This window comes from Columba livia, chromosome 18 (assembly GCF_036013475.1).
Source record: "Columba livia isolate bColLiv1 breed racing homer chromosome 18, bColLiv1.pat.W.v2, whole genome shotgun sequence".
Taxonomy (NCBI): Eukaryota; Metazoa; Chordata; class Aves; order Columbiformes; family Columbidae; genus Columba; species Columba livia.
The window spans coordinates 9,230,451-9,243,326 of NC_088619.1; the positions used below are offsets into that span (position 1 = coordinate 9,230,451).

Sequence of the window (12,876 nt, forward strand, 5' to 3'; positions counted from 1 at the left end):
TCTGAGCACTGAGAAAGGCACCCATGCTGTAGGGAAAACAAACAGTGTGAAAACACATTGCAATTAAAATATGCACAGAGGGCAAAAATCAGGTCGCACAGGCAACTAATCCCAGGGTTTAACTATATGACCCTCCTAACATTCTTTTAGCTTGAAAAGACCCTAATTACAACATAGAGTAAAACAGTTGCTTAGGTAAATATCAGGCCTCCATTCCTTGATAAAGGCACTGAATAAAAAAGCTTTCCTCTGGCTCTGGAGAGCTGGTTTTGAACTAGAGGCTTTCTACAAGTGTACTGCTCCCCAGAAAGGATGAGCCAGCTCTAGGGGTTACTTTTGGTTGGTTGTCCTTTTTTGTTTGGGGTCTTTTGTTGTGTTTTTGATAGGTTGCTCCCCATTTTTCCCCCCTGCTGAGACAGGGAATGTGGGGTCTAAGCACAGCAGGTACCACAGCACCAAGTAAAAAGCTGCAGAGTTCACAGGCTCATGTAAATTCAGGATTATTCTGGACAAGGCTTGGGTTCAAGACTGCATCTAACCTGGGCATAGATAATTAAGGTTTCATTTTATGACAGATGCATATTTTCAGCCTTGGATTAAACCCACTTTCTTTTTTTAAATAAGCCATCACACTGTTTGCACTCTGCAGGGGGAGTTTCATGGTTTCATCCATACCAAGATTAGAATAACATCAGAATATATACCGCTACCTCACACAATCTGCCTTACAAACTATGTTCTGCAAACATTGCCTGCTAACATTCTCATTCTAAATGCTTAAGCAGCTTGATAAAGATTCCCCAGAGGTTATTTTTAGACAACATTTCTGGTTTAAACCCTTAGCAAGATCATTTTGCCCTCCTAATAGCATTGTACTTAAAGGCTTTTAACTTATTCCCAGATTTGGGTGTTGGGGGAAGGTGTGAATTCTCCCCATACTTCATTCAAAAATTGTAAAGGGTGGAGAAAAACAGCTATAGGAGTTAAGGATGTTACAAATGTTTCAGACGTTCTTTCTGAGGATGCAGAAGTGATTCATCTAGGATGACACAAAGTGATGAAATCAGAGCTAGATTCCCAAATCCCTCAAGTCCTCCGTTCTTGTTCTTAAAACAGGGTTACAGAATCTCTGGTTTCATGTATGACCTCAAAATGAGGATTAAGAAGTTCTTAGTAAGCCCTCTATAAGTTAAATAACATCTTCTCAGAAAAGTTATAGCAGCTACTTTTAGCTGGACTTGAAAAGCCAGCTATGCTAACAGCTGCCAGTTGAATGATTGCTACTTTAAGCGGCTGCAGCTGCCCGACTTTAAAAGGGCAGTGCTAGAAAAATCAAACAAGCAACACATTTTAGAAATAGCCAAGATCAAAGTGTTATATGAAAGATATTCCTGATAAAGGAGTTGCTGAGCTCTACTTGCTTGCAAACCAATTAATGGAGAATGTTCCCCCAGCTTGCAAACAAGTTAATGCTTTAGAAAAACACACAAGTTACTGTGCAAATACAGCGCAGCTTCACTACAGCAAAAGCTGAAATCCTGGCATAGCTGTAAGCAACGGTGAGAAAGGCAACTGAGACATTGTTTTGCTAGAGGATCTATTTCAAAGTGGTGGTGTTTTTTTTTTTTGTAGTCTAGGAATAGCTCAAGTTTTCTATGACAGTTTTTGATGATAAAATATAATCTAAGATTAGCTCTGAGTGTTTTAAGTAGTACTAAGGGGAAGAAAAATCTTGGTGTCTGACATTTCTTTTGGATGCCTTTTGAAACTTTTCAGAGCACTCTGGGGAAACAAATACATGTTTTTTGCTATTAACACAACAAAGGAATATTTGTTAAAAAGTATTTTTGTGTAAGCAGCCACTCAAGTTTTAAAATTGCTGCTTTGATTATACATATTAATACTGTGTCACTGAATAAAGACAATAGTTACTGATGACATTAACATTAGTGGAAATGTTACTAAAAACAAACTGTAGTGATAATACAGGCTTTATCTTGACACAGTCTTTAAACTATGCTCCACTAACGTCAGTGTCCTTGCAATGGAATTTAATTATTGCAGAAACTTTTACATTATTAGGACTCAGAACTTCTACTGTATGTCATCTAAATACTCACATTTTCTAGTGTTTTGTCACAGCAAATGCATGAACTTAGTGTACATAGTCGTAACATAACTGCTTCTCCAGATGAGCAACTCTGGCATGTATTAAGAAACACAATGTACATGTTCCTAATTTTTGTTACCATCTTGGTGCTACTATCTGCAGTAAAAGTACTTCCTTGTAGGGCTGATGCAAGAAGCTAAATGCTAACCAGGAAGATATTCTAAACTGTTTCTTTTCATTCAGAGAAATAAAGAAGTGACCTCTCGCTCCCACTTGCTGAGAGCATCAACACATGCAACTTCAAAGGTGGTTTTGAAAACGAAGCGTCAGAGCTTAAATTGGAGCCCAGGGGCCTCTGCCTCAAACAAAAGAGCAACTGGGAACTATTGGGAGAGCTATTGAACTTAGAGAGGGTTCATAGTCAGAAAATATTTGCTCTAGCTTTGATTCATATCTGTTCTCTCCACTGGCAAACACAAGTTAAAAGCTTGTGAACTGACACAGTAGTGAAAGAAGGAGCTAGTGTGGTCTCTATGTTTTGCGTGCATTGTGAGCAAATTTATCTATGCAGAATCTTTCTGGTGATGGTGCAAGACACAAAGAGCCCAGAAAGTGATTGTATCTCAGGTAAAGAAGCTGCAACAAGAAAAATCCAAGCTGGAGTGGAAAACAAAAGCAATCCTTAATTTGTAGATGTTAACTTGATGCAAAGTTGCATAAGGCCAAATTATTTAAGGCTTCTCATCAATCAAGAGGAAAAATCTAACATCCGAATACTTTCCATACTGTCAGTATCGAAGATAAAATGGGGTGGGTGTAATTCCCTTGAGCATGAATAGGAACCACTTGGTGTTTGCTGGAATCTGACAGCACACGCCAGGAACCTCTGGCCTTGAGCAAGTCCCTGCTCCACCAGCACTGCTGTTCCACACGCAGATCACCTGCATGAAAAACTTCCAAAATGTAAGCAATTTCTTTACAACGATGGGGCTTAACCACAGACAGAAGCTTTCTTGCTAGAGCCCCCCAAGATGTCTTCATCCTTTCTGTAGTCCTCACATTTGTCCCTAACCCTACTCTCTTCAGCGGTGAGAATCTGCAATCATCATTAACTACAATACACAATTGCCTACTTAAGGAACTTTGTGTCTGTTGCAATGATTTCTTTTAAATGGCATCTGGCACAACAATTTTAATAAAATACATTGCTACTGTGCATCTTTCTCCCTCTGGTGCATTTCCTGATTCCAAAGAATTGTAGTGACCTTTTTTTTTAAGCAAAGCCTTGACTGGCTCAACACCTCTGAGGATGCTCAAAGTTTGTGCTCAAAAATGATGCACAAAAAATGTGATTCTGCATTGCATAGCTGGAATTCACAGAGTATAACACCATGCATTATCACAGCTGTGTATGGGCAGCCTGATGCACCAGCCAAGAGAAAAAGCTTCCTCCCATAGAAAACAATTCAGACAATCTGCTATGGAGAATGTAGAGTAGATGTAGGTAACTCGAGATAGCCCAAATCAATTTTCTTGCAAGCTGGAAAGTTAGTGCCCTAGCACTGTTCTGACAGCTGTAGGGGAACTGATCTGCTATATACCTCTGTCTGAGATGAGCAAGAATAAAGTGGGTGCGGCAAATAGGGGAATGCCAGGAATGTAGGCACAGCAAGGAGGGAATGCTGGGAATGGGGCTGTTGATATTTGTTGCATGAACATCACCTTCTGGCCTTTTTCTTCTCACATCAACCCATGTTGGCCTCAGTGTAATAATCAAGCCAGTGACATTAGCCATAAAATCCAAAACTAGATTTAAACATCTAGTAAATGAAGTAGTAACCCTGTCTTGGAGCAGAAGTTGCTTCACCAAACATACCTGATGCAACAAAAGAACAAGGAGCTCTAGGAAGATGCTAAATACCTTAAGAAAACCTATCATCTAGGTGCTAGTCTTAAAGTCAGGCCACATGGAACAGACCTGCAGATACTACTTACAGACAGAAAAGGCAACAAGTCTCCTTCATTCATAATTAAGTATTAAAATGGACACCAAACCAGCCTGGCCCATTGATGGACTCCACAAGGCTTAACTGGTGTTACTAAAGTTTCTCTAAAACCATTAGTTCAAGATCTAGATTTCCAGTCTCAGTGAAGGATTTCCCCACATGCCTGTATCTAAAACACCCTGGGACAGCACCCATTATAGAGTCAGACAGCAAAACTAAGGAAAAAAACCTGTCCAAATTTATTTTCCATGTCTATTCTTTTGAGAACGGGATAGTTAATGGCTTGCACAACCACTTTGCTGTATATTGACTACGTAGTTTCATTTTAGTTTGTAGCTTTGTATGATAAAGGCAACAATATCAAAGGGTTAATAGGTCTATGCACATTCACTCGATATAAATATCTGTATTCTGCAAATGGGGAAACAGGCATAGAGGGCTTGCCCAAAGCCATACAATAAACCAACACCACAATGTTCAACAGCATTAGGAAAAGCTCTTAACTCCTGAGCCTTGCTGTAACCATCAGCCAGCTCCCGCTGCTCAGAAACCCTCCTGCTCTGGCTTTCTCACATGCATATTGAAATGTTATCACAACTGTCTGTTTCTGTGAATCTGTCCAAGTGCAGTAAATAAGTGTTGGTGCTTGTGACCCAGACAGAACAGCTGATCCGCCAAAACAGCTTCACAATTTTACCAATTACAGATCTCAAGGACACTTGTGAAGGAGCTTAATCACCATGTGAGGTAAACAGGGACAGTTCTGACTTTCATAGACCAGGAAACAAGAAGAGTTCGCTCAATTTCAAAACTAGCAGAAAAAAAGTCCAAAACAAAACCACCCATGAGTCTTACAGTGAAGCTGAATGAACCAGGAAGAATGTAACAAAAGCAGATTCTCTTCCGTACCACATGTGTTTCTATGGTCACAAAGAGAAGAAAGGACAAGATTGTTATAAAAATGACAGGAATGTTAGGAAATGCTGCTCTACCTGGGAACTGTAACAGCCATTGCTGACATTAAGAAATTAAACAATAAAGTGATTTGGCTGGGGTCACCAGAGCTGCTTAAGCTCTGAAAGAAATCAGTAAAAGGGAACCAGATCCAACTACAGTGTGCCATCTCCCTTTCTATAGTACAAAAGGCTTTCTGCTTTCTTCTCACTCCCAATTCAGTCATCTGCCATTTTTAGGACAGCTTGGAATTGTCAGTTCAATTACCTTTCAGTTCAGAGAAAAACAAAGCAGATGCTGTTTATTACTAAAAGGCAGAATCTCTCTCTTCTGAGGAAGATATCATTTCACTTATTTTTAATTAAACATTGAATTATGTGTATCTCCCTTATTTGTTGAACAAGACACAGGACCTAGAAGATAATATCATTCAGCTAAAATGAAATACAGTCTTCATTTCAGCTTTGGTAGAAGTGTTGGCTACTCAACTACTACTTTTAATTAAGACTCAGCTTTTCTATCCATTCACAGGGAATCAGTGTCAGAGGAAAAATAATCCAGACTCTGGATCTCTGTTGAAGATGTATCTTTACTCTGACCTTTTATTTAAAACCTTATATTAATTAAGTGGGTTTTACTGGGGGGGAACAATCTAAAGAGGAACTAACAAGGTGCTCATGCAGCACTAAACCCAACTCATGATGTTTTTACAGTACCAGTAACACATTTATACTCTTCCCCTTCCTTGTACTGTCTCTCAATTACACCATAAAATTCCACAGAGCTGCCATTTTATTTCCTTCTAAGACCTTCAAAACCACTTCGAGTGTCACTCAAGTGTATTAGAGTTGCGGGGGGGGTGTTAACCAATTCTAGGGAATTGTTCTGGACAAGCAGCTCAGGAAAAACAGTTCTGTGGCCTTCATTCTCACTAAAATCTAGATTCCATTCAAAAGAGCTGAAATTACACTGTAGAACTCCTGCACTCTGTACGTATGCAGACACTGTCGCAGACTGTCGCAAAGGAGTATGGAGTACGCTCCTAAAATTCTACATTCACATTCAAAACCGCATCTGCAGGGAAAACCACGCAGAGCTCACGTTCTTTGTACCATTTATCACCGTAAAATTTCAAACAACTGCGCCAGGCTTTGGCATCTGTAGTTTGGCACACTAATGAATATCAGTTTTGTAAAAAAATCTCACATGGGAACTGTTGCATCACAGCCTGGGATGCTCTACAATGAATTACAGGAACAGGAAAGGAATTAAAACTAAGAGATGTGCATCTTCTCTATTTAGCCAGTCCACTATGAATTACTAACACAAATCTCTGTACACAGAGGCACAGAAATGTGCCATCTCTACCTCACACCTCCGATTTCCTTTCCAGACTCTGCAGTGGTTTAGATTTCTCGTTAGATTACCGGCTTGGTACGTTCGGGTGCTTGTTCCTGCCACGGCTTCCTGTGCTTCTGGTACCCAGCCTGTGCAATCGCCTCACAGCTCCTGAGAGACTTCCAGTCAGTTGGTTACTCTACAGCAAAAGCAGCTTTTCGGAGGGAGATCTGCAGGTGTCACCCTCCTCTTGCAGAGGCACAGCCCTGGCAAAGGGACACCCCTTGTCCCTCACCCTCCCTTAACCGGGGCACCCAGCGCGGCCTGCTTTTGCCACAGGGCTGGAGCCTTAGGCCCCAGGCCGCTCTTGGGCTCTCTCCACACCCCCGCGCATTCCCTTAACCCCCAAGTCACTTCAGTGCCCCTCAGCACAGTCTCTCCGACGGCACCTCGGCAGCCGCAGGGTGATCACCGCTCCGCCGCCCGTCCCCTCGGGACCGAGCCGCCGCTCCTCAGGGCGCCCAGCCCGCTCGAGCTCCCCTCAGGGCCAGCCCCGACCTGCCGCCAGGGCGGATGCTCAGCTTCGCGCGCCACCCCGGCCAAGCCAATCACCGCGCGGCGTACGGGTGGCCGCGCGGGATCCCACCAACCAGACACGGGCTTCTTGAGGCCGCCCCGAAGCGCCACCGCGGGTCCCCAGCGTCGTGGCGTCCCGCTTGCCAGTGACCCTGATGGCGGCCCCGGCGGCGCGGGGGAAGGCCCGGCGGGCGAGAGGCTCCCCCGCCCAGATTGCCCGGCGCGGCTGGTGAGTACTGGCCGAGCGGCGGCGGGGCGCGGCCGGGCTCCTTCCCGTCGGGGAACAGGGCCGGGCGGGCCCGCCGCTCCCTCAGCGGAGTCCCCGCCTCGGCCGGGGGCTGCTTGCCATGGCGGGGGAGGCCCGAGGCAGAGCCGACCGCGGTCCCGCCGCGCTGCCCCCCCTCCGTCCCTCGGGCCGGGATCCCGCGCAGCGCCGTTCCCCTCACACACTTTCCGCTGGCACCTCGCCAGAGCGTTACCTAGTGGCTTAGGAGGGAAAATAAATTATGAAAAGACCCGAAAAAAAGGCGCTGCCACACGTGGTAGCGGCTCAGCGCGCCCGGCGGGGCTTCTCCCCCAGCCCGGGGGGCTCCGCAGCGCCCGCCGGCCACCGGGCGAGGGAGGCCGGGCCGGGCCCCCGGCAGCGCGGAACGAAACCGGGAGCTCCAGCTTCGTACCCCACAAGAAGGTTTATAGGGATGGTCCCAAATTCTGACAAAAGTGCCCCAAGTGTGTCCAGACCCCCTGCAAGCTTGGATAGCAGCCCCGGCTCAGCCCCTCCCGCTCCTACCTCGTCGCAGTCTCTTGATCAGCAGTTCACTTCATTGCACCTCAGACCGCCACTTGTTCCATTTCCAAAAGCTGCGATCCGTGTTCTTGGATTACACTACTGCTGTTTGTGTTTTGGAAGCTTTCTCCTGTCAGGATAACACAGGCCATTATTGATAAGAAAAGGTCTGAAAATCCCAGTTAAGGACCCCATTACATCAAGCACAAGAAGTTTGTCTTAGATGATACTATCTACCCAAAAGATAGCTGGAGAGGAACAGAAAACTCGCAGACAGCAGCAGATAGTGTTTTAGTTACACATTTAAGACTCACTGAGTTTCCACGGAAGGGCATCTTGTGCCACAAGACTTCAAGTTAGTCTTATCAGTCTTAAAAATTACCAACATAGCAGATGAGCCTAAGCACCCATCCGTCTTCCCGAGACAGCTACCAAGTAGTACGTATTTTCACATTTTCTGATAAAAGGAAACTGCAATGGTATGCTTGTTCAAAATACTATTATTTCTGCCAGCAGTTGTAAAGTTCCTAGTTGAACAGAGCTCATACACAATGAGGTACAATAGTACAGCAGTGCATGATCTCCATGAAACACTCTGGCTTCCTTAGAAACTCAAGTTTTAAACGAACTGTTACTTAACAGCTGCTGTACTGCATTAAACTACACGGCTTGCTCACATATAGCAAAATTTGAATAACCTAGCAAGCAAAATAGATTTTTTTCTAAGAAGCCTGCATATTACAGACACATATAAATAGCTACACTGTGCTAGTTTTATGCACTGTGTACTTTGTTTAGAATAGTGCTTCGTATTTCTTGGTTGTATTTAACTCAAGCGCATCAAAACACTTCACATAATATTCTTCTTAACTGTGACCTTTTTAATAAACATATTACCAGCATTTTTTATCTGATGAGAGGATTAAGATATTAGTGCTTTTAGCCTAGGTCACAAAACAAATCAATGTTGCTACTGCAACTGGGACCAAGAAAACAAACCTCCTTCCTCTAATCTCCGTCTTACAGCTCGTAACTGTTTAAGTCTCCGGATCTTTGAGGCCACCCTGGTTTCTGCTGTAGTCCTACCCAACCTGGCTGCTGGAGGTCACACCAAAAACTGCAGAAACCACCATACACCAGGCAGAAAGGCAACCCTGAAAAGGGTGGTGGGGTGTGAAAGTTTATATACCCTGCAGCTGGGTGGGACTGGCCAGGAGCAGGGCCAGGGGCTATGGGGATTGGCCAAAAGTCGTGTCTTTCTGCAGGGCTGGCCAAAAAGAGAGTCCTGGGAGGGCTTGGGCAGTGTTGTCCTGCCCCCAGGCCTGTAAAGAGTGGGGTTTGCTGTGGGTTGAGTTGGGCTTTTAACACCTGTGATAGTGTATAGGATGGTTTGTGCACCAAATAGGGCACTTTGGATCACTGTCCAGAATACTTTTGAGTGAATAGTGGAGAGAAGTTCTTCAGGAGCTGCATAGAGCTCTTGTGTTTTCCTTTCACAGTAAAGTGAGTCAGCTCATGGCCCTAGACACAGTTAGTCATACAAATGTTCATCATAAAGCTTCCATGAAGCTTGTTGAGAATACCAAAACACACAATCTACTGAACTGATCGGTGTCTTTTCCACATGAGGGCTGTGCTTTACTTTGGATGGATGTATAAGCTTGATCTTTTTAGTGGTGTTTAGGTGCTGGGTCTGCTTGGGGGAACTCCCAGAAAACACCTTCCCATCAGCGTGACATCTGTTCAAGATCTCCAAATGGCAACACTGGTGTAAGAGTGTTTTTGCCTAGATTTACTATAAATTACTATTCAGATAACGCCCTTGTTTATAAACTGAAGGGAAAAAGCTGCACTTTTATCTGTGAGTCAGTGTACGTCAGCAAAAATTGATTTGCTAGAGGCTCCTATAAATAGCACTGAGTTTTAAATTTTATTTTAGACTGTGGTCTTCTAGCATTTTAGGATTTTTTTTTAATGGAGGTAGTTATACAATCCTGATTACCATAATAAGCAGTATAATGATGATAAATGACAGCTGTCACTTTTACAGTTAATTCTTCCATACACTTGCTGTAAAGTGTTTTAGTTGTCATTTAAGGCATTGTGCCACAAAACAGATGATGTCCCATCGCTCTGCAGAAGCTGGAAGGGTGATTCAAGCTTTCAGAATTCTACCTTTTATTGCATTTTTCACCTTGATCCAGACTGAATACATGCTGTGTTTTCTGTGGCAGGCCTAGAAGTCCTAAAGCAGAAAAGATCAAACAATCCTTTAATTCTCAAACACTACTTATTTATTTATTAACCAAGAAATGAAAAATGAACATGGCAAAAATCTTTCAGATTTACTATACCTTAATTCAAAATAGCATTAGCCCCTGTGAAAACAGTAGTTTGATCGTTATTTCTGTCGTATTTGTCAATTACTCCTCAACTCACCAGAATAAATTTAAACCAAAAATAAATGTGTTCCTTCAGTTGTATAGCATCTTGTTCTACCAATCTGAATCTTGCAAGTAAATCGGTGGTTTGACAAATGCCTCAAAGTAATTTCCTACTCCCCTTCTCCCTCCTTGTTGCTCAGCTTTGATTTTAAACCACCTCTGTCCTTTGAAATAAGTCTAATGTGCAAGTCCTGTGCCGAAAAAGAAGGAATCAGAGATATTTTTAACTGGAAAACTCACAGCAAGTTAAGTTTAAACAAAAATTAATTTCAGCCCCAAAATGCACACTTGTCAGTTGGAAGACAAACCTTTAAGTTCATTTCAAGTTGAATCGTATTCCTGATTCAAGGTAGAATAGTTATCTCTCTCTAATTCCTCTCATTTAGCAAGAGAAACGGGGCCTGTGTGACATACACTCCAGATTCCTCACAGCTGTGCACAAATGAGATACTTGGCCACTGCTGAGTTGGTGACACTTAGCACATACACAACACTCATTCAGAAGATCTCACTTACTTTACAGACACTAATAAGCTTACTTCACAGTTTCTCTCTGAAGCAGATATGCTTATCTCTGTCTATAATCTAGTGTTCAATAACCCTAGGCAGAGAACGTTTATCTGGCCTGAATTTTGACAACTTTTTCCACAAGCAGGTACTGAAGCCAAGCAGCGTGGCTGCCAGCTCCCTTGCTGTAATTATTCTGTGCTCAGCGAGTCGCAAAGCGATTCACAGTGTCACTTGATGCACCTTTGGAAGCCTAAATATCAGCAAATGTGCCCGTGTTGCAAATTAACAGGCAGACATCAGCTACTCGTGAGTAAGAACACCCGTATGGTTCTGCTGATATCAAAACAATCAGCCCTAATCGAAGCCATTTTCTCCAAGGCACCCACTTTTTTGGTTATTGTCTGTTCCCCCGTGTTTCTATTCTTGGTGACAGATCAGGCTTCTGTTCTTGAGGAATTCACTTTTGGCAGCAAGTAATGTTCAGACTCCCCATCGTTTTTCACAGACTGATCTATGTTGGGAATTTGCAATAAATAGCATGAAAGCATCAGTGATTGAACACTTTAGGGAAACAGTATCATTAAGTTGATTTCTTTTTCTCCCTAAACACTTGCAGCTTCAGAAACACATTTTTCTTTCCAGGTGTCTATAGATTGTGTAGTTACCTGATCTTTCTGTTTCGCTAGTTGTTTTATAAGTTCATGCTGTGTTGTCGGTTAATGAATTTCACCACTGATACCTCATACTGATGTGGCAAGGTTTGGGAAGTTGTTGTGCTTTGAAATCCTTAGATTTCAAAGGAGGATTTGAAAGCACAGTGTTTGTTACCTATATAAATACACTGACTGCATAGGACAGTGTTATTCAAGAAATGGTTAGGTCTAGGTAAGTTTGAATGGGCCCTTGTAAAGCTCTGCTTCTGCTTCTCAAAAGGATGTTTCAAACACTTGTTGGTACTCAGATCAAGCTGCAGGACTTACTCTGCCCTCAGGGCACTTCCAAACAGAAACGAGTTTGAGGTGATGGGAATGTATTTTTCAGATTTGGAAAGGCCTGGGTCTCAGGTACACACAGGAACCCCAGCACTGAACTTGTTCATTCTTATAGATACAAAATGAAGATATTCTAAATGTACATTACGGAACTCTCCACATAGCTATGGGATGTCTATTGTCTGAGGTCGGCATTCTGGATTTTCAGAAAGTTACCTTGCTGTTAGTGCTAAAAATAAAGAAATTTTAAAAAAGACCTAGTTCCCTTGTCATCTGGAATTGCTTTTATGACTTCTGGCCTACCTAAAGGTGGTCAGATACATGCTCAGACCAGCAGCGTTGCGTTGTCAGAGAATGGATATGTCATTTGGCAAATGGAAGAATCATTACTGCAGGCGCCACTGGAGATTAGCTGGACAAAGCTTCTGGGAGATAAGAGCAGCAAGACAAATAGCCGTGGGTGACAGCGTGCTCCAACACCTGGTGGAATCCAGCGCATTGTCAGCTTTTTTTGGAGGCGTGCCCAAAAGTGCATCAGGGCTGCAATAATACTCTGAGCTTCAGGGAACTTAAGTCCTGTGCTGCTGCCAGTTTTGAGGAGGACTTAAGCTTATGCGATCAGTTCTGAGTAAAGGGACGGTTCATGTACTATCAGAAGCACTTTCAGCTCCCCAGTTCTCCTTTGAAAGACTGATCCTGTCATTTGAGATTTGTGAATTTAATCACTTTCTTGTCACAAAGGGAGTGATGTAGGGAGATTGACTGCTTCCATTTGTGTTTCCACAGATGGTGATGTGATCAGTGTAGCCCAGCTCATCTCGCCCTAGCAGCCGTTCTCCCCTGAGGAGCAGTCCCCTGTTGCTGGACATGCGTATAGAACCACATAGCCATGGACCTCAAGGAGAAGTGTCAGGTAGGTTTCATGAAAAGGATCATGCCCAACTTACATCTTGAGTCCTTTTAATTGTCTTTCACTATTTTGGATCAAGACTCGCCATTTGGCATTATTATGTGATGGTATCATCCATAGTTAGTATCGAAGTTGAAAGTTCTGTCACCTGCGCGTTCTAGGTGGTTGTATCAGTAGGTAAGTCCTTTGCAGGCTGGGACTGAGGCACTATTGTGGAACAATGTAGGCGAAGGACATGCTTTCACATAC

At 43.3% G+C, this 12,876-nt stretch overlaps 2 protein-coding genes across 4 annotated transcripts in view; one reads left to right on the top strand and one right to left on the bottom strand.

Annotated features, from left to right (window-relative positions):
- GRB2 (growth factor receptor bound protein 2) overlaps positions 1-6,958 on the bottom strand; it is a 54,373-nt gene extending 47,415 nt beyond the window's left edge. The window contains exon 1 of one of the 2 annotated variants that reach the window (XM_065034070.1): positions 6,858-6,958. The gene's annotated coding sequence lies outside the window, so the exon portion shown is untranslated. Of the gene's footprint in view, positions 1-6,497 lie in introns of both variants that reach the window. The other variant, XM_065034071.1, reaches the window with a different exon arrangement.
- A 116-nt stretch (positions 6,959-7,074) lies between these two features.
- Positions 7,075-12,876, top strand: part of TMEM94 (transmembrane protein 94) — a 45,591-nt gene continuing 39,789 nt past the window's right edge. For both annotated transcript variants that reach the window (XM_065034038.1, XM_065034040.1), the window contains exons 1-2: positions 7,075-7,213; positions 12,504-12,630. In XM_065034038.1, coding sequence (XP_064890110.1) covers positions 12,607-12,630 — 24 coding nt within the window. In that variant the 5' untranslated portion in view covers positions 7,075-7,213; positions 12,504-12,606. The remainder of the gene's footprint in view (positions 7,214-12,503; positions 12,631-12,876) is intronic.